Source organism: Oryx dammah, unplaced genomic scaffold, assembly GCF_014754425.2.
Source record: "Oryx dammah isolate SB20612 unplaced genomic scaffold, SCBI_Odam_1.1 HiC_scaffold_8, whole genome shotgun sequence".
NCBI lineage: Eukaryota > Metazoa > Chordata > Mammalia > Artiodactyla > Bovidae > Oryx > Oryx dammah.
Genome location: NW_024070192.1, coordinates 26,216,033 through 26,237,257, shown reverse-complemented (window position 1 = coordinate 26,237,257; position 21,225 = coordinate 26,216,033). Strand labels below are relative to the sequence as shown.

General features: G+C 52.7%; 1 protein-coding gene across 3 annotated transcripts in view; it reads right to left on the bottom strand.

Annotated features, from left to right (window-relative positions):
- Positions 1-21,225, bottom strand: part of ABCC3 (ATP binding cassette subfamily C member 3) — a 48,440-nt gene extending 27,215 nt beyond the window's left edge. For all 3 annotated transcript variants that reach the window (XR_005721855.1, XM_040245667.1, XM_040245668.1), the window contains exons 1-10: positions 21,086-21,225; positions 8,318-8,494; positions 7,878-8,003; positions 7,538-7,675; positions 6,657-6,782; positions 6,394-6,455; positions 5,601-5,732; positions 4,004-4,195; positions 500-677; positions 240-401 (exon numbers count right to left, since the gene is read on the bottom strand). Coding sequence is in view for 2 of the 3 variants with exons in the window: in XM_040245667.1 (XP_040101601.1) it covers positions 240-401; positions 500-677; positions 4,004-4,195; positions 5,601-5,732; positions 6,394-6,455; positions 6,657-6,782; positions 7,538-7,675; positions 7,878-8,003; positions 8,318-8,494; positions 21,086-21,130 (1,338 nt within the window). In the remaining variant the exon portion in view is untranslated. The remainder of the gene's footprint in view (positions 1-239; positions 402-499; positions 678-4,003; positions 4,196-5,600; positions 5,733-6,393; positions 6,456-6,656; positions 6,783-7,537; positions 7,676-7,877; positions 8,004-8,317; positions 8,495-21,085) is intronic.

The following is a 21,225-nucleotide window of genomic DNA, read 5'->3' as shown; positions in this document are numbered from 1 at the left end:
TACAGCTAGATAGGCAATGACAGCCAGAGTCATACCCACCTTGTCTCCAAGGCCCTCTTCCCTCCCCTAGGTTCTCTGAGAGGGACAATCTCACAGGCTGGAAAGACTTGATTGCAGACTCCAGCATCCTCACAGTTCTGTCCCCCACCCCTCTGCTGACCCAGCATAACTCTCTCTTGTCCCGTCTGAAGGAAGGAGAAGTCAGAGGAAGGAGGCAGAGATCAGGGTTCAAGAGTCACCTGCCAGAGGAAGTACACTGCCAGGATGATCTGCAGGGGGGCTGACCACAGCAGGTTGATGAAGGGGACAACGTCCATGAAGCGCTGTGCATCCACTGACATGAGGTTGACAATTTCTCCTACAGTGGACTCACGTTTGACTGAATTGCTGATGACCAGAGCCTGCAGGTGGACAGTTGGCTGATGGACTGGTCATGCAAGTCTCTTCAAATTTCCCCAGGGCTGGCCTCCCCAGCCCCTCATTTCCTGCTCCAGCTGACCTTCCTATAGATGACACCTATGATGCCCGTGCGAAACCTCAACCCCATCACAAAAATGCAGTGGTAATACTGGTGTAAGATCAGGGTCTGCATCACGGAGCACACGAACATCAGCCCGGCCACCAGGAAGCCCCACCAGCTGGGGGCCGTGGGGTTTGAAATAAATCTGATCAAGATGCTGCAAATGGAGGAGAGAACAATAAGCGTGGGGAATCTCCCCTAGGCTGTTCCCCCTACCGCTGCTCTCTTCTTGCCCCTCAGCCTCCACTCTCTCAAGCCTCTCATTTGGAGGCTGCTGGCCCTCGGCAGCCCCAACCCAGAGCACGAGAATCAGCCCAGAGCTGGCGCAAGGCTCTGTCTCCTTACTCCTCTCTTCCTCCACCTTCTTTCCCATCTACCATGGCTTCCCTCCACCTACCTCATTATTACGCTCTGGCCACCAACCTCACTGGCCTGCCTGTTTTGCCTCCTTGGACCATGTGGCAGGAAGCAATGCCACATGTCCGTTGATTAGACTTTCCTGCACCTTTTCTTGGACTGCTGAGGGCTCTGAAGTCCAGTGCATGACTACACAGGCTCTCGCCACTGAAATCTATCCTCTTCAATATCAGCAGCCCCCAGAGCTGCCCAGTGACCTTCTCCAGGACCCTAATCTAATTCCTCTCCCACAGTCCTCTTCACCTCTTACCTTCTGATCTGTCCTCACTCCCCACCTCTCTCAGCAGTGGCCCACTTACTTGCTCCCATTGAGAATTCCCTGCCAGCTACAAACTTCCCTGCAAACATTCACCCTCTTCCATCTGCCTCAGGACAGGAGGCGTCCTTCTGACTTTCCACGCTGGATTTTGCCCCCTAAGCCCCAGATCCCACCCACCTCTTCAGGAGCGTGCTTTATCATTGGCCCCCTTTCGCCTCATCCCCAGGAACCTCCTCTCCACTGGCAGCTCTGTGCCTTGGCCGACTAACATGATCAAGTCTCTTCAATGTTAGGACAAACCTCCCCTTGGCCCCATGGAGCTTCCTCCACAGTCATGGCCAGGCCTCTTCTGCTGTGGGTTGGGTGTGACTCCCCCAAACACATGCTTAAGTCCTAACCTCTGGTACCTATGCTACTGCTGCTGCTGCTAAGTCGCGTCAGTCATGTCCAACTCTGTGCGACCCCATAGACGGCAGCCCACCAGGCTCCCCCGTCCCTGGGATTCTCCAGGCAAGAACACTGGAGTGGGTTGCCATTTCCTTCTCCAATGCATGAAAGTGAAAAGTGAAAGTGAAGTCACTCAGTCGTGTCCAACTCTTAGCGACCCCATGGACTGCAGCCCACCAGGCTCCTCCATCCATGGGATTTTCCAGGCAAGAGTACTGGAGTGGGTTGCCATTGCCTTCTCCGCTGGTACCTATGAATGTGACCTTATTTGGAAACAGAGTCTTTACAGATGTAGTCAAGTTAAGATAAGGTTGTACTGGAATAGTCTGGCCCTGAATCCCGTGACTGCCATCTTTATAAGAGAAAAGAGAGGGAGATGTGCACACAGAGACACAAATGCAGACAGACAGACAGACACACACACACACACACACACTCACACACACACACACACACAGGAAGATGCCGTGCAAAGATGGAGGCAGAGATTGGAGCGATGAGTCTCAAGCCAAGGAAGTCGAGTCTGCTAGCACCACCAAAAGCTGAACAGATCTCGCTCAGAGCCTCTAGAAGGAACCAACCCACTGACACTTTGATTTCAGACCATGCTTCCAGAATCATGAAAGAATACATTCTTGTTTTCAGCCACCCAGTTTGTGGGACTCTGTTACCTAGGAAACTAAAAACTTTAATAGGAAGTTTCTAGACCTTCATTGGCCCTATCTCCACTGCAGACACCCTTCTCTCAGGCCCTTCCCCTTTGTCTCAGCCTCTGTTTTTGGCAAAGTCGCCGACAAACTCCATGTTGCCTTCCTCAGGCTCTATTTTCCTGGTCAACTCGCTTCACTGGAGGCCATGGCTTCCCCTGGATGTGTCCTCTGTGCCCTGGTCCACAATCTGGATTCTTTTCCCAACTCTGTCCCCTGCAGGTTAGTCTTCTGCTCCCCCATACCTGTCAGAATGCCCTAGGACTCTGTCTGGGGCCTTCACATGAAGGCCCCTCTCTGGATGGGGTCAGCCAAAGAGATGGAGCCCTGGGCTTCCACGATGACTCTGAAAACTCTCTGACCCCCGTCTAGCTGGGAGTCTCCCTTGGGGGCCACCAGCTCCTCAGGCCTGACATTGCGAAGATGAAGCTCACTACCATGCCCTGTGCCCAGGTCTCTCTTCCTGCTGAGTTCACTATCTCAGCAAAAAAAAAAAAAATTCCATCATTCTCTAGCTATCCAAGAACCCAGGTCACATTTGTCCCCTCCCTTTCCCTGACACAAGCACCCATTTCCAGAGTAGCTCCTGAATCCAGCTCCTTCCTGACCTGGACTTTCCTTAGACCTAGTTGGCCCACTTCCATCTGGCTGCACTGCCTTACACCACCCACACTACCAGCAGGGGATCCTTCCAGATGCAAGCCAGATGCCCCTCCCTGGCTTCAAATCTGTCAAGGATTTTCTTAGCTTTCCCTCTCTCCCTTTGCTGTTCTGCCCCTCCCTCCAGACACCCTCCCTCTAGCATTCATAAGTGCTTGGAATTCCTGAGTCATGCTGTTTCAGGCCTTTGTGACTCTGAACCTTCACCTCCTTCTTCACCTAGTTAGTTAGCTGCCTGTCCTTCCAAACTAAACAACCTCCCTGGCTGGCAAGAGTACCCTGCCCCTTCCCAGGGTACCTCTGAGGGCTTTTTCAGATACCTGAGTACACCTATGCCCACTCTGTGCTCTAACAGATTTACACACTGGTTTCTCCCACATGACTTTAAGACCATATCTTATTTATCTTTGTATACCTAGGGTCTGGTACTATTCTGAGACCCTGGAGGCTCAAAAAATGTTCATTGAATGAACAAATGGACAAATTCATGAATGGAGGAGCAATGGAGTGAGGGCTCCTTCCCATTCCCTCACTTGAGAGCTCCTTCTAGCCCAAGCTACTCAGGGGACAAATGGAAAGGGCACCATAGCTGGAGTTCAGAGCTCTGAACTCAAATCCATCTCCACCAGCTGCGTGCCCTTGGTCAAATCACTTCATTTCTCTGAGTTCTTATTTCCTCATTTGTTATTGTTGTTTTTTGTTTTTCTGCTTCCTCATTTGTGAAATGGGACATCCTCTGTAGGACTGTTGGGAGGATTTAAAGAGAGAATGTTTGCTAAAGTATACATCAGGGTGCCTGGCAGCTATACTTGGGTCAGGTAAGTTGGATGCGAATGGGGAAAGGAGGTGCAGAGGCTCTGCCACTTGCCAAGGGTCTCACAGAAAATGGGGATGCCCTCCCAGTTCCTGGACTGGGGCTCTTTCCCCACTCTTCATCCCCCAGGCCAGCCCCTCGTCCCGGGAAGGGCTGTGCGGGAGAGAGCGTGCACAGACCTGAGCAGCTGTGGGTTGATAAAGGACAGCAGATCCTGGATCAGCTTGAAGCCCATGCTGAGGAGGAAGTTGGAGCTGAAGGTGGCCATCAGGGCCCGCAGGAAGGAGGCCTCCCGGGCCCGGGGTCGGCCCTCAAGCAGCACCTCACCCTCGCTGGACAGTTTCTTCCCAGAAGCCTCTGCAGCCTGGCGTCTGGTCCGAGGAGGAAGGAACAGTGAGTCGGAATGGGTACAAAAGCCCCATGAAGCCAAGGGCCACCGGGGCTGTTGAAGAGCAGGTAAGAGGAGGAGCTGCTTTCTTGGCTCTCAGAATTGGGACAGACAATGCAACTTTCCAGCTGAGAATCCCCAAGTGATTCTGTCTTCAGGTTCTAGAGGATATACAAAGGGGTGGCTTAACTGCTCTCCAAGAACTATACACCCAGCAATTTCCAGTATCTGCCTCTCCAGGACTGCTGGCTCCAGGGAGAGTGCTATGAGAAAGGAGACTTGGGCAGGGCTGGCTAGTGGCCTAGTCACTGGGGGGCTGAGCAGGGAGGGAGTGGAGGTGGCATGAAGGGACAGAGATGGGGTGCAGCAGGCAGACTGGAGGCCGTTAGGTCTCAGAGGCTCCAAGCCATGAACCCAAGACACGGATGACCAAGTCCAGATCCCTGGCTCCTCCACAGCCAGTTGGCCATCAGGGGCTCAGACAGAACCAGGATGGGACTTCTGGGACCCAGACTGTGGCTGGAAGGCAAAAGAGTTTGGTCCTGGGGGGATGTGGGTGAAGAAGGAGGACTCAGAGTCTCAGATTTTTTGTCTGAGTGGTCAGCCAGAGACAGACTCCTGGGTCAGTGGGAAGGCCCTCAATCAGATGGTAATCTCCTCCAGCTGTTGGCTCCACATAAAAGGCGGGATTAAGCGGGGATGCTGGCCTTAACCTTCTTCCCCTGGTCCTTGCCCCTCCTGAGGGAAGTCTCTGGAACCCACCCTTCAAGTCAGTCAGGGCAGTTCAGGGGTGACTGTAGGGGGCCAGACAGTTGGGTGTGGATTCTGCCCATGCCACCACCAACTAGGGCACCTGGGTGCACCATCAAACCTCAGCGCTTCAGTGATGTCATCTGTCATCTGTGTGACACAAAGACATTAGAGCTTGTGCAGGAGGGCTGTCAGAGACTGGCTGGGTTAATCGTAGAACTGTCCCTCAGACAGAGTGTTGGTCGCTCTGTTGTGTCCAGTTCTTTGCGATCCCATGGACTGTAGCTATCAGGCTCCTCTGTCCATGGAATTCTCCAGGCAAGAATACTGGAGTGGGTAGTCATTCCCTTCTCCAGGGGATCTTCCCAACCCAGGGATTGAACCCAGGTCTCCCACACTGCAGGCAGATTCTTTACTGTCTAAGCCACCAGGGAAGCCCCTTGGACAGTTTTGTGGAAGTGTCAGCCATTCTCCAGCTGGCCCCACGCAGGCCTAAACTGCACACCCCAGGACCACTTGCACCTGTTTTTTCCTCCACCCCCAGCCATGTGATCTACCAACCTCGGCTGCAGGAGACCTGGGCTGCGTGAAGGGGCTGGGGTGGAGGGGTGCAGGGACTGGGGGAAGGGGGGCCTCACCGCGCTGCCTGATCTTGTTGCTTCTTCCACTCCTCCAGCAGCCTCTGCATCACCATCTGGGAGCGGTCCTCCTTGTTCAGGGACCAGAGGTCTCGCTCCTCCAGGGGCCGCCTATAGCCGAGGATGGCCAACCTGGAGTGGGCAGGCAGCACCACACTGGATCAGAGTTTAGGAGCCTGGGGACAAGGGTCTCCAGACAAGAGGATGTCCCTGGGGGACAGTAGCCAAGAAGAGTGTCTCCTTTATTCCTACAGTGAGCAAGATGGGGGTCACTGACTCCCACTCCAAGTTCCAGCCTTTTCTCCCTCCTTCTCAGATGCCCCATTGACTCCTGGGCCCTGGTGATGAAATTGATGCTGACTGGGGCCCTGAGTGATGACAAGACCCACTGGATGGAGCCCTAGCCCAGGAGCTTCCTCAGTGCAACATGGTTAATGAGCTGTCACCAAGGTCACAGACATCATTCTCCTGCTTTAGCTACTCTGAGAGATGCCCAAGGAAATGACAGCTGCAAGCTTATCCCTGACCAAAGAGCTGGGAACTAATTCTCCCTCTAGAACCCTGGGCCTGTCCCCATGGCCTGCCCTGGGATCAGAACTGGACTAGGCCTGGCTTCTGCACTCAGCCCCCAGCCCAAACAGACAGGTTTCCCCACCCTTGCCTGCCCCGTGCTCACTGGGGTTCACAGTTCCTCAAGCTCCTGAATTCTTGGCCTGCTCCCGTTCCTCTCTCTAACTCCCCAACTATCCATCCCCACCCCTAGATTCCCAGGCTTAGGAAAGAGAAAACTTACTTTGTAAACCACCAGAAAGACAGGCGGGAGAGGAAGCCAGCTCCAGCCTCTGGGCAGGGGTTCTAGAAGGTAAAAGAGTGAGACAGGGGAAATCAGGATCTTTCCTCTCAAGGCAGAGCAGAGGGAGGAGGGTGCCTCACTCCTTTCTGCTCCAAGCCCCAGGTTGCACACTCTGGAGGTGACAGGAAGATCGAGTGAACCAGAAGGACTGGGCTGAGCAGTGGGCTGTGGAACCACCTTTACCACCATCCATTAAAACTTACAGGGTCCATATTCTTGGGGGAGAAAAACGGTGGCTTCTCTCTGAAGCAGGAGAGGATGAGGGCAGACAGCACCAGAGCAAAGTAGATGTAGAAGGTCGTGAAGCGGAAAGGGTCTGAGATCTTGCCCTGGGGGAGAAAGGGGAGCAACACCATAGCTTGGGGCTCCCTGGGCCTGTAGTCCAAAGGACTTCTTGGGGCACCAGAGGGCTCTGAGAGAAGGGAAAGATCACAGGGGGTCTGCTATTTGGTGGAGACTTGCCCTGCTCACCTACATCCCCTGTGTAATTGAAGGAATGAGGCTTCAAATGGCTCAGGAACTTGCCCAAGATCACAAAGTAATTGGACTGTTCCCAGCCTGTGCTCTTCTAAATACACTTGACTGACTTCTCTTGAGATAGAGAAATAGGGAGACACTAGATCGATCCCTGGCGCTCCTACCACCACATCACCTTCCCCCCGCTGCCACTGAAAATCAAGAGGAAGACCAGGGACTGAGGGGGGGTGCGACAAAGGGGGAGAACGAGATAATGGGATTCCAGGGAAGCCACAGCTGTTCATGGGTGCACACACGTTCTCGCTGCACAAACACTGCATTGGACGGTGGTGGCAACCACTGCAGTGGCTACATTACACAAGCAGCCACCAAAGGGCTCATCTTGCTGCATTTCCCTGGTTACACTGACTCTCACCCTGCCCACCAGCCTGCTTCTCAGCAGAGACGCAACAAGTAAGGAAGGACACAAAAGGGACTGAATAGCGGAGGAGGTCCTGGGAGCTGAGGAGGGGCAGAGAGGAGGAGCCTGGGAGCCAACAATGCCTTGAGCTCTGGGGCCAATCCCTAGACAGCGGTGGCACCTGGCGGGTTTCTCTTTTCCCCTTACCTGTGTCAAAGCTGAAAGGATCTTGGAACGAAAGGGGATGATGCCACAGACCACACACAGGAACCAGAAGATGATGAGAACACCCGAGGACCGAACCCCCTGCAGCCGCTCATACTGGATCAGCAGGGTGGCCAGCAGCTGCGCAGGGGGAGCAGCAGGCGCTGGGCCAGAGCACACCTCTGGACCTGACTCCACTCCTCCCCATGCCCCATGGCTAGATGTTTCTGGGGTGACCCACTTCCAGGGTGTCCAGCCTTCTCCTCAGAGCCCATGGTCCCCCCCATCAGCATCCCACAACCCACCCAGATCCCCCACCCAGATCCCCTGGTCCCACACTGACCATGGTGACCCCCACCACCAAGGGGGTGACAAAGAAGACAGGGGCAGGGGCCCAGCCGTGGACCAGGCCGTGGAAGGAGTAGAAGAGGTCAGCCCAGGAGACACACCACAGCAAGACGCCCAAGGCCTATGAATGGGGCATAGGTTGGAGCCTCCACCCTCAAAGAATCGGAGAGCCCCCCTTGGGGAGGGGGTCTTTGGTCCTGAAACCAACAGATCTGCCCAGGCCTGCCCTCAAGGGCCAGGCTGGGCACTGGCTGGAAGCTTCTCCAGAGTGGGGAGAGCATTGTTGGAGACCTTGACTGAACTTCCCCAGAGATTATCTCTTTGGGCTGTAGACCCAGCTGACAGGCCCTGAGCACAGGGCGGGTGAGGCTGGGGAACCCAGTCCAGTCCCTGAGGGTTCCGGTCCCACCCACAGGAGAGCCCCAAGCCTCTGACCGTCTTGAGCCTGGAGAGGTGAGAGAGGACGATATAGCCTTGGTGGTGGCGCCGCAGGTAGAACAGGTAGCAGGGCAGGGCGGCCCACAGGTAGACGCAGGGGACCCAGGCCAGCACGGAGTTCTGGAAGCAGGGAGTGAAGTCCGGGTTGTCCGTGTGAAGGGACAGGTTAGAGTCCTGGGAAAGGAGAGGAGAATTCAGGGGCAGCAGGGGGCTCACGCTCCAGGAGGGGGGCTGGGCCAGAGAGCTGCGCCATGCCCCCTAGTGGGTGGAAGGCGTGTGACCTTGAAAGGCTAAGCGTGCAAATAAGCAGGCATTGTCCCAAGTGTGAGCTCTCCCAGGAGGCTAAGGGTGCTAGTTTCCTCATTTCCTCATATTTTCTCTCTAACTGACGTATAATTCAAGCACAATAAACTGCACCCATTTAAAGTGCACAATCCAATGAACGACAGTTGTACACACCTGCAAAACTGCTACCCACAATAAGGATATCAGATATCCCACCATAATCCGAGTTCCTTTGTGCCCCTCTGCAGCCCATCCCTCTCGGGCAACCACTGATCTGCTTTCTGTCATTCTAGATTTCCACTCTTTTTTAAAAAATTAATTTACTTTATCAAAGCAGTATATGCACATGGTTGAAGAGTCCACTTCCTCTCTAAGTCTCCCAGGGAAGGGATAGGGAGCCTCTTTCGGCTTTAGCTGCCTCTCTGTTAAAATAGGGGAGGCCATCCCCAACCCTGCCTACCTCCCTCAGTGGGAGTGAATTCAAAGGAACAAGGTGATGTGGAGAGAGCTTTGTAAAACAAAGCCCTGGTGACCCATCGTCTCATTTTGCATAGGACTGTCCTGGTTCTAGCACTGAAAGTCTTGTGTCCTTGGGAAGCACTGAGTCCAGACAAGATCCCCACCCTCCGTTTTGTCTTTGCACCTAAGAATTTTTTTTTTTTTTGGAAATGGATGGGGGAAACTATTCAAACATATATTTTACTAAAATTGTTTTCCCCCAAGGCCACCAACGAACTAATCCTTTTTTCCCTTCTTGCAAAGTATTAGACGTTCTTTACAGAAAGCTCATAAAATATAAACAAATAAAAAACAGGCATCACCCACAAGCCCATCCACCTAGAGACAACACCAAAGGATAGAACCTCCTACCTTCTAATTGCCAGTTTAAAGAATTACCATTTTTATTTTTCTCAAAGTTATAACATGAATATAATTTTAAAAGTCTAACTGTGGAAAGGAAAATGTTACCCTGCTTCATTACTCCCCACCCCTAACTCCATTTTCCTGGGGTAAATATGTTCAAACATGCTAACATTGTTCTGGGAGCTACCTTCATGTTTTTAAGCAATTTGCTTTCATTATTATTACATGATCTACCACTATTTGGTACTTGCTATTTTCTTTGCCATTTTCTTCTCACTGGAAGGTAAGGCTTTTATCTCCCTCTCCACTTGAACTCCCTTAGCCTTCCAGTGTAGAAACATCACAGGCTATTGCTAAATAAACTTCAGAGTTCACATATTTTTGACTATGTAAATATTGTTCACTGCTAAGTTCATTGCTACTGACTCTACTCCTTTCAAACAGTTTGACCTTCGGCAAGATGCTTGAGCTTTACCTCTCTGGGCCTTAGTTTCTTCGAGGGTAACACTGGGATGATAACATCTCCCACAGGGCCCCTCCCACCTGGCCCCTCAGCCATCAGTCTAGCCCAAGCTCTCATCTCTTCCTGAGCAATTTCCATGGGATTCTCTTCCTTTCTATGCCCTATGGGCCCAGATCCCTGCCCACACTCTCCTGGTCTTCCCCTTCCTTCCTGGTCTTTCTTTCCTTCTAATCCTCTTTGTTGGTTCCCTCTCTTGGCATCAGAGTGCCCTTTAAGCTCAGTCCTTTCCTCTTCTCCATCTCCTTTTCCATCTGCACTCAACCCCAGGGCAATCTCATCCAGTCTCATCTACGTGCCGACGGCTCCCAAGTTTATCTCTTCCCACGCGTGCATGCATGCTAAGTCGTTTCAGTCGTGTCCAACTCTTTGGGACCCTATGGACTGTAACCCACCGGGCTCCTCTGTCACGGGATTCTCCAGGAAAGAATACTGGAGTGGGTTGCCGTGCGCTCCTCCAGGGGATCTTTCTGATCCAGGGATGGAACCCACATCTCTTATATCTCCTGCATTGTCAGGTAGGTTCTTCACTATTAGTGCCACCTGAGAAGCCCTAACTTTACCCCACCACCCTCCAAATCCTCAAGTCTATATCCAGCTGCCTACTGGACATCTCCACTTTACACATCGTGCAAGAGCCTACAAGGCCTCCACAGTGCACCTTCCTGCCAACCTGTGGCCTCTCTTGCTGCTTCTCCCTCCATCACTCCAGCTAATGGCCTCAGTACTACTTCCGAACACACCAGGTTATGTTCCTGCCTCAAGGCCTTTGCACTTGCTGCTCTCTGTCTGGAACACTCCTCCCTTAGACATCCTTGCGTCTTTATTTCTCTTTGAGGCCTACCTTGACCACTCTGTTTATTATTGTCTCTTGCTGAGGGCAGGAGGAGAAGGGGCCAACAGAGGATGAGATGGTTGGATGGCATCACCGACTCAATGGACATGGGTTTGGGTGGGCTCCAGGAGTTGGTGATGGACAGGGAGGCCTGGCGTGCTGCGGTTCATGGGGTCGCAAAGAGTCAGACACGACTGAGCGACTGAACTGAACTGAACTGGACTTGCACCTTATCTCCAGCATTCCCTTAACCTTTCCCTGCTTTTTCTTTTCCCTATACCTTCTGCCTTCTAACATGCTATATATATAATTTAGTAGTTTAATATGTTTTCCTTCATTTCTTCCTTCTGGCATATGTGTTTCTTGAAGGAAAGAATCTTTATTTCATTTACGGATGTATCCTAACTACCCAGAGCAATGCCCAGCACATACTAAGTGTGCACCAAAAATTTGCTTAAAATAGATTAAAATTTGTTGAATAAATGAATAAACAAAAGGATAACCTTATACCCTCCCTCTAAACCTTCAGTGGGTTTATACTAACTAGAAGATGAAGTCCAAGCATGGCATTCAAGTCCCACAGCTGGCCTTGAATTTTCTATCTAGCTAGCTATCTAAACTGGAGAAGGAAATGGCAACCCACTCCAGTGTTCTTGCCTGGAGAATCCCATGGACGGAGGAGCCTGGTGGGCTGCAGTCCATGAGGTTGCGAAGAGTCCAACACGACTGAGCGACTTCACTTTCACTTTTCTCTTTCATGCATTGGAGAAGGAAATGGCAACCCACTCCAGTGTTCTTGCCTGGAGAATCCCAGGGATGGGGGAGCCTGGTGGGAGGCCGTTTATAGGGTCGCACAGAGTCGGACACGACTGAAGCTACTTAGCAGCAGCAGCAGCAGCAGCTATCTAAACTATTAAACTATATGCCTGAGTTCTATCATCTTAAGAAAACAGCTCATGGGGTGGTCTGCACACCCTGCTTCCCCTTCCTCAGCCTGTCCCCACTCTTTACTTCCATCTGGGTCAGCACTCTGCCTCTAATGCACCTGCCTACAGTTGCAAGATTTCTGAAATGCAGTTTTTTTGTGCCCCTTGCATCGTGTCCCCAGACCCACTCCTGGAGCCAAGTCCAAGCACCCCTCCTGCCTTCCCACTGCTCCTTTCCCCCAGTGCCAAACTCACTTCACTCTAAATTGCACTCCTACACCCTTTTTCAGTCGGGTCCCTCTTTCCACTTGTCAAAATCCCAATAATGACAGGGCAGGGTGGCGGGCCCAGCTTAGGACCCACCTCTCCCAGCTTGAGCATCCTTCCAGCTCTGAACTCAGCACTTAAAGACCTAAAGAACCACCTTCTAGAATATTCCACTCGATGATGCTCTGGTAAAGGCCTGCTATGGGCTCGGTGGGGAGGTTGGGGAGGTGGGGTTGGGGGTAGAAGTACACTTGGGACAAATGGTTCCTGCCTCTAGGGAGCATGAGGTCCACTGACACCTGCTTTGGGGGCGTTTCACTCAAACCCTGGAAAGCAGAGGCTGGGCCACATACATCTTGTATTCTAGAACCCAGTACTCAGTAGTCACCCAAGCAAAGCAAGCTAAGGACCAGCAACTCTTGCTGAGCACTGGCACTCGGCCCATGGCTAAGGGCTGGATCATAGAGCGGGATTATACTGTAGGCCTGGTCAGGCTCTTCCAAGGTCGGGGAGGCAGACACCCCGGCCTGCATGGCTTTCCTCTTTAAGACATTTCTTACCCAAGTATAATATACTTACAGAAAAGCACACACAGCTTAAGTATACACCTCAGTGAATTTTCACACACTGAACATGCTTGTGTAGCTAGAACCCAAATCAAGAAACAAGACATGGCTGATGCCCGGAAGCTCCTCTTGGGCTTCCTCTTAGCCACTCTTCATCCCAGGGGAATTCTGTTCTGCGTTCCAAACACATGTGATTTTGTCCACGTGGGACCTTCCTATAAGGAAACCACACAGCCTAGATCTCTCATGTCTAGCTTCTTCGCTCTGCACTGCATTTTGGAAATCTCACCCTCGGTGTTGCAAGTGAGGATCCTTCCTCCCCATTTTTACACATGGTCCATTGTATGAAAGGACCATGTACTGATCCATGCCACCCTCAAGTGGCAGCCACACCCTGTTTAACCCTTCACAAGCCCATTAATCCCATCCCCTTAGTTACCAGTCCGATAGCTGGCCCAAGGCCATCCCCAACTCTATCACCTGGTCTTTGGGCCTGGAGGGAGTGAACTACTGACCTCTCTGGGCCCAACTCGAGCTATACCTTCTACAGAAAGCATTTCTGGGGTGCTCCAGCCTCCAAGGGGCTTTGCTTTTCTTTGTTTTGTATGGTCTTGGCACTCAGGCAAATTACTTATTACCTGAGTGATCGAGGCCCTTTATGTTTCAGCAGCATTTTATTATAGCACTTAAGAGGTCATTATTCCAAAAGAGAAACAGTATTAGGCCTGGTTTGCAAAAGAAAAAATAGGTTCCACTTGCTCTGGCAACAGGTCCAAGGATACCTGGCAGTCAGGAGCTGGGAGGAGCACCCAGGCCTTGTAACACCAAGCCACTCCCATCTCGTGCTGCTTGGACCTGCACCTGTGAATATATCTTCTCTCTACAGCGATGTGAGCCCTTCAGGGTAGACACTGGGCCTTACTGTTACTCCTCTCCTCTCTTGCCCCACACCTTCCAACTCCCAGCACAGGGTCAGCACGAGGAGCAGCCCAGATTGACTTTGTCAGTCAAGGTCTATTCATTCACTGACGAGGGAGAGTGTGTGTAGGGGCTCAGAGCCTGAGTTCAAAGGCACAACGAGGACTCACGCTTACGATGGGTCAAGGGCAAGGCTCTTTGAGGCAGGCTGGGAGTGGCTATGAGAACAGACCCTGATGTAGAGGACCCAGTGTGGGTCCTCATTGGAGGAGCTGTGGAATCGTGGGTGAGCTGTGGAATCGTGGGTGAGCACCTTCATTCCTCTGAACCTGTCTGTGCGCGTGAGTAATGGCAGTCGTGATAGCATCCCAGCCAGCTCACTTCGGGGGGAGAATGAACAGCAAGGCGCCTTGACTCAAACAGGGTAATACTGGAGGAAGCAGGTGACAGAGCAGAAGCTGCTGGGACCTTGTTGTGGTTTCATAAACTTCCATTGTGGCAACAATCAAGAGATCTTAGGAGGACCAGATGACCGTTTTGATCCACAGGGAGATCCGGCCTGGGCACAGTTGGGCAGAGCCCTCTCCAGGAGATAGCGTACCAGACCATGCCTCTGTCCCCAGACGTCTATTTACTTCAGACATCCTGCTAAGACCTGAGGACTTCCCAGATGGCTCACGGGTAAAGAACCCACCTGCAAATGCAGGAGACACCAGAGACCTGGGTTCAATCCCTGGGTCAGGAAGATCCCCTGGAGGAGGAAATGGCAACCCACTCTCGTATTCTTGCCTGGAAAATTCCATGGACAGAGGAGCCTGAGGGGCTACAGTCCACGGGGTCGCAGAGTCAGACATGACTAAGCAGAGCACAGCACAGCAGCCTGCTAAGACGATGACAGGACCCATCACATACAACACGTCCAGAATAGAGCTCCTGTCTGTCCCTCCTCCAAACTGCCCACCTTGACGCAGGGCAATGCTTTCCTTCTCTCAGGCTGGAATCCTCCGAGTCACCCTTGATTCTTTCTCTTTCTCTCATAATTCACACCCAACTTTTCAGCAAATCCTGTCTATTCTACCTTCAAATTATTAGGTTGAACTACATGAAAGGATTATATCCAATGCTTTTTATCTATAAAAAGGCATCTTCACCTGGATCTCCCTGATAGATCCAGGATCTAACTGCTCCTCTCCACCCCACTCTCTCACTTGATTTGTGGCATCACCCCCTCTCTCGTCTCCCTGCTTCTGTTCCTGCCGCTTACCCAGCAGTCTCCTTCAGCACAGCAGTTAGAGGCACGTCTTCATGAAACCTAAGCCGGACATTTTAGTGACGCACCATGTCACTGCTCTGGTTAATACCTGTCAAGGGCTCCCCATTTCACTCAGAGTGAAAGCCCAGGGTGCCCTTGAAACCCACATTATCTGCTCCCCCATCTCTCTGACCCCAGCTTCCCCACACCCCTCTCTCACCTAGCTCCCGCCCTCTGTGCAAGCCTCAGGCCTGCGCTTGTCTCGAGGCAGCAGTGCTGCTTCATGCCCTCACCACCTGCAAGCTTGTTCTCAGATCTCAGATTGTGGACAGCCACCCTGACCTTTCTAGTTAAAACTGGAACTGTGACCCCCACCCGGCTCCTGCATCCCCACCCCTGGTAGCCTGTCCTCTTTTCCCATAGCCCTCACCATTATCTGGGATAGTATCCCTATCTAGGATAGTATATAACTGAGTTATTTGCTATGTTTATAATTTTTCTGTCTTCTTCCACTGGAATATGTCTTCCGTGAGGACCAGTTTGTTAGTTCTGCTGGGCCAGCTAGGCAGCCCCACTGCCTAGAAGAGTTCCTAGCACAGAGACCACACTCCTATGCGTTTGTGGAACAAAAGAAAGAAAGAATAAATGGACAAATAAGTTAAAGTTACCCTCCAAAACCCATACGTGCTGCTGAATGCCCAGGAGCTCAGACTGTTCTCTCCTTGACACCAAGGCACTCGAGAGGGTCTCTGACCCAAACAAAGCTAAGTGTAAAGGACAGGGTTGGTGGAGGTCATGGACCCCATACTACTCCTTGCAACCCCACAGGGTCGGATGGGTGATCCCTTCTCAAACCACCAGCCCCCAGTCCCCATTCTGAAGAACACCAGCTGGGCTGGGAGCCAAGACCACAGCCCTCCCCAACTGCCACCCACACAGTTTCCATGGCAACAACAGCTACCTTAACAATGTGATTAAACAACTGGATGGGACTGATAAGGTCTGGCACCCAGAGTGGACCACATACCGGGGAGCCCCTTCACGGGCACCAAGACTGAAATCCCTACAGACCCCTACCCACCAGGGGACAGGTGGCAGTAAGGACCCCAGAGCCCTCTGCCACAGAGCCTTTAGGGACTTTCCAGTCCCCGAGAGCCCCAGGCTTTTTGATAGCCTCTGTCAAGAGAAGAGTAATTACTTCCTTAATCCTGTGTTGTGGGGAGAAGGGATCAACTGACAAGTTCATTATCTCAGCAGAAATGGAGGTACAGAAAAAGGGCATGGGCCTGTTCACACGCACTAACTATAGCCTTTGGAAGGGTCTGGGTCTGGAGGCAAAAGTCTGTGGCTCACAGCCTGGCTGGCCCTTCTGCTTCTGAATGGGCCTTGGCGACGAGCAAGAACTTCAGGTACTTAAGCACCACTGTGTTCCAAGATTATTATTTAATGTCCACAACAGCTGAGACTCATGGCTGAAAAGTGACCAGCCCCGGTTTGCATGGACCTGAATCCAGGCCGTGCAGCTCCAGAGTCTCAGGCCCCGTCAGGGCTCCAACATGACAAACCACCCTGGGGATAGAACATGTTGTGTCCAGATCACCTGAAACATTAAAAATCTCCTTTCAGCCGTTCAGCCTGCCCTCAAACCACCTCCTTGCTGTGGTTCTTCTCACAGAGCAGAGGGAAAGGGGCTGCCATCACAGGGTAACAGACTAGCTGGCATTCTGGGAGCCGCTGGACTAGAAACCTGACTATCCAGTTAGAAGGAGAAATCCAGTCCACGGATTAGCCCCCATGAGCACCCACCCCAGCCCAGGAACACCTCCTGGATCCAGCCCTGGAAAAGGAACAGCTCCAGGTGGGGGAGGGGAGCCCCCCCACCCCCAGCAGTGACACATCAAAGTCTCACTGCCCCACCCCAACAGGGATCCTGTTGCATCTGTGCCCCTGGGTCAGCCACACCAGGGAGGGGTGGACACAACCCAGGTGCTCTGACCCTGCCTCCTCGGTCAATCAGCTGGCAGGCCCCACTGGGGCCTCCCTCCCTGGGGGCTTGTCCTGGGCTCCAAGGTCATTTCCTGGTGAGAGGACCAGCAGGCGGGCTTGGCAAAGTTCCCTCCCAAGTGCCACTTCCTTGACTCATTTCCTTCCCTAAGTCTCCAGCTCTCCAGACTAGGTCCGGGACATCAGGGCTTGGGAGAGGCCAGCCTGGGGACCTAATCTTTCTACCAGGAGCCAGAAGTTCAGAGGCTCAGTTTTGGTGCCCCAGGTGGGATGGAGAGAGGGATTCTAGAGCCCCTAGCTTGGCAGGGAGGACTGGGTTCCTGGTGGGGGTGGCGTTTCGTGTCCAGTAGGCTGAGGGGTTGTCTACCTCCTACCTACCTGTCTAAGCCATCCCTGCCTCTGCCAGTTTCCCAAATCTTTGGGAGATACTATCTTCATTTGAGAATCAAAATACATTGAAATCAGAGCCTTTTCTGTTACTCATATGTTATGGTGGCCGCCTATTCCGACTGTGCAGTGACCCAGGAGGAGGCTGGGGAAGACCCTGACATCCCAGAGCCCTAAAGTCCACAGAAGCCTAGTCATAACCCACCCTGAGTCTGAGGCTCAGGTCCTCAGAATCAGAACGGAGCAACTAGACCTGAAGGAGGTCCCAGCTGGAACTCAGAGAGGGTGAGCAATTTGCCTAAAGTCACACAGCTAGTGAATAACAGAATGGCCCTAGCTGGAACAGAGCGGGAGATACAGGGAGTGTCTAGGGACTAGAGCCCTGCCCCTCCCCAGGGTGAGCAAACAGCCAAGGGAGCAGTGAAAGTGAAAAATGGTGCCTGACCAGCAGGAGACCTCAGGACTCTGCCAAGAGCTGCTACTAGAGTGCAGCATGTGTAGAGTGTGGAGAGGGTCAGGGAAAGAGGTCTGAAAATCTCAGAGGAGGACCTGGGGAGCTTCCTATTGACCACACATTCTCTCTTCCCAGCTGGTCGCAGAATTTCAGGGCAGGACCCCGTCTCCTTCCTCTTTCCACCACCACCACCAAGTGGTTACTAATCCTGTGCTTGAGCCCCCCAGTGATGGGGAGCTCACTATTGCTCAGGCAGTCAGTGCCATTTTTGAACAGCTCTCCTGGTTAGGACTGTTGGATTTCTAAGCCTGCACCAGCCTCCCAGGAACTCCCTGGAGCCATCAGATGAAAGCTAATTCTGCAAACAGGTCAAGACCTCCTTAGGGCAAACAGCTGGAGGCCCTTGCTCTGTGCGCCCTCATCACCACGTGGGTGTTCCCCTAATCCTCCAGGCAGGAGGCAACATGGTGCATCAAACGGACACTTCCACCTTCTTTGTTCTAGAGGCATCTCTGGATCCATGATCCCTGGGCCACCTGGCCACAGTTCATTCTCTTGCAATTTATTTCCACACACTCCCAAGCATGATCAGAGGATGCTGGTAATACATCCCAAGGCGGGTAGAGGTAAGAGAGAGAGTCGAAGAAAGGATGAATCACTCATCCAGTGCACAGTGTGTGTGAGTACAAAGCACACGTGCACATGTCCAGCGGGATTAGGAGTCCCCTTGGGGTTCCTACTCTCACCTTTAGCTGGGGCTAAGGCAGATGGATTTATCCACAAATTACCCAGGAAACAGCCAATGGGAGCCCCTGGCCCAGTGGCCTTGCCAGCCCCTTTTTTGTAGGTCTTCCCAAATCTAGACCTGCTAACCTCATCTCTTTTCCTCTTTATTCCTCTTCCCAGGGATATCATGACCCATGAACATCTTACCAACAGAGTTTTAAGTTCTCAAATCATTTCACATTCTGTTTCTAATTTGATCTCCATATGTCTTGTGAAATAAGTTAGGAGATGGGTTATTTCCCCATTTCACAGGTAGAAAAACAGGCTGGGAGGATAAGCTAGCAAAAAGGCTGGGTAGAATAAACAAGTGGCCCAGAGGGACCTGAACCATGTCTCTTGCCCCTGCTTTACACCCTTGGCTCACATATTTTCTGGCTGCCCTGAACCAACTTCCAACAAAGTGGGTCATCCATAGGTCTCAAAGATAAAAGGTTTAGGGACAAGTATACCTGACAGCCAATGGATACTAGCTGCAAACTAGCACAGCATCAATGAGGAGCCCTGAGCTCCAGGTCTTTTGGGTAACTGAGCTAGAGCTGAGGTTGTAGCTCCAGCCTCCAGGCCTCAGACCCTCCTCCCCTTCTCTCAGCTCTGCAAACACTCAGAGGATGAGCTGAGAACCTTCCTGCTTTTTCTTCACCTCACCTCCAGTCACCAGCCACACTGGGTACAGCCTGGAACAGATTTCAGGAGCCAAGAAGATAATATGGAAGATGGAAGGTGCTTAGACATTGAAGTCAGGAAGAGGAGTGGTCAGTTCCCTTGTCATTTGAGGTATCCACTCAGAGACCTCAAAGGAGTCACCTCTTGGACCTAACAGAGATGCACCGACTCCCATGGACCCTGGGGTTCTCAGGGGAGGGGCACATAGCTCATAAGCAACAGGAAATTCAGGGACCAGGGAGTCCAGAAGCCCAAAGGTTCACAGTCAGGCAATGGCAAAGTTAGAACCATATCTCCGGGTCCTGTTTTCCAGTCCAGCAATTCGTAGCTGACTGTCATATGACCTTGAAAAATCCCTTCCTTCAGTTACCCTAGCTCTGTAATGAGGGGCGGAGCCGGCTGCTCCAAGCCCACAAGCTCTGATACTTGGATTCCACAGCATCATGGAAGGCCTGAGAACAGGAAAGGAGTCCTGAGTTCCTCAACCCTTGGTCCCTTAAAGTCTGTTCCTGGGAGAGTCCTAAGCTCTTAGGGTTAACAGTCTACCCAGGAACAAGGGGCCCTTGCACTTGAGGCTTGGGCACATCTGCCCCCTTGATTTACAAGTCCTCTGCTGGGCCACCTCAGATAGTGTGATCTGCCACGGCTACATCAGCCAGGCTTAAGTGGCAGTGAGAGGAAGCCTACTCCTGAGCCAAAGAAGCAATCTCTGGAATCTGGTAACAAGTGACCAGATCAGACTGGATGACAGATGGGGTTCCAGTGGGGCTGGGGAAGAAGGAGAGCCATAGAGAATCCACACCATCTCTGATGAGCCGATTAGTGACCCAGAGAAAAAGAGTGACCCCCCAAATCGTTTATTACAGGTATTCCAATGCCACACATTAAAAAAAATCCAGGTAACTCCCCTCAGCCCAGCCCAAACACCGACCAAGGGTAGGGTTCCTGACTGTATACACACACTTATGTACACACAGGTGCACACACAGGCACACGCACCCACACAAGCACCCACCCATGGATAACACACACTAGTTACGTGTAACACCAAGTACACCTGTACAAACACCAAAATGGGAGAAAGATTTAGAGACTGGGGTTCTGAGGCCCTGGATCTGAGGCCAGCCTACGCTGGGCAGGCCCAGATAACCACCTCGGAGCTGAGTTCATCCGTCAAACGGAGACGCAGCACCACTTGGCCTCCCAGAGCGGCAATGGTGACCAAAGGAGCTGCCGGGAGCAGGTTTTGAAAACTGTAAGGAAGCTCTTGGGCTGTCTACACGGACTGCACCTGAGCTAGCGGGGAGTCTGCAGTCAGCGGCCTGAAAAGCAGCCTAATGTCTCAGAAAGAGATCTGGTGTGTGAAGCGGAAGGCCTGCTTTTCTGTCCCAGCTCTACGCTGCTCTAACCGACTGATTTTGAGCAAGTCTCTAGGCCTCCCTTTCCCCATCTGTAAAACGAGAGGGTGGACCAGGAAAGCCTGATACCCTGTACCTGGAAGGCCCTGCCTCCAGAGTGAGGGCTGCCTCTCACTCCTGTGGCTGGGGCAGTGCGGACCGCCTGCCCTCTGGCGGCTCTTGCCCAGAGGAAAGAGGGAACTCTTTCCAAGAAGCAGGAACCCTTGAAGGAGAGGAAAGCCCAGTGCAGCCAGGCTCCCAAAGCACCTGGTCAACCAGGGTCTGGGGGTGGGGGGGGGCATCCAAGTCCTAGTCCATGGGGCAGGTGCTGAAGGGTTATCAGCATCTGGGGATGGGGACATGCCTCTTCTGCCCTCTGCAGTCAGCCTCAGAGAGGGACTAGGGTGAGGGGGCAGGCGGGGACACGTTCTGAATTCAGGATGCCAGCCACCGAGCCCTGGAGGAGCCTAGTATTTGGCTTTCCCAGACTCTGCCATGCGGCTGGGGAGGACAGGGAGGCCACCAGGAACCAGGCTTTGGGCGGTGCCACCCAGGCCTCCTCCCCGCACCACATCGCCGTTTCCCCGGGGCTGTGTAAGGGCTAGCCAGTTCGCGCCCTCAGTCCGGGGACACCTCCTTACCCAGAACTTGGAGCCGAGCTCCCCGGAACCGCACAGAGCGTCCATGAGGTCCGGGCGCGGCGGCGAGGAGGGCGAGCACTATCGCCTACCAGCCCCAGACAGACCTAGCGACCGCCTGGAGCCGCCTCCGCCCCGGCGTT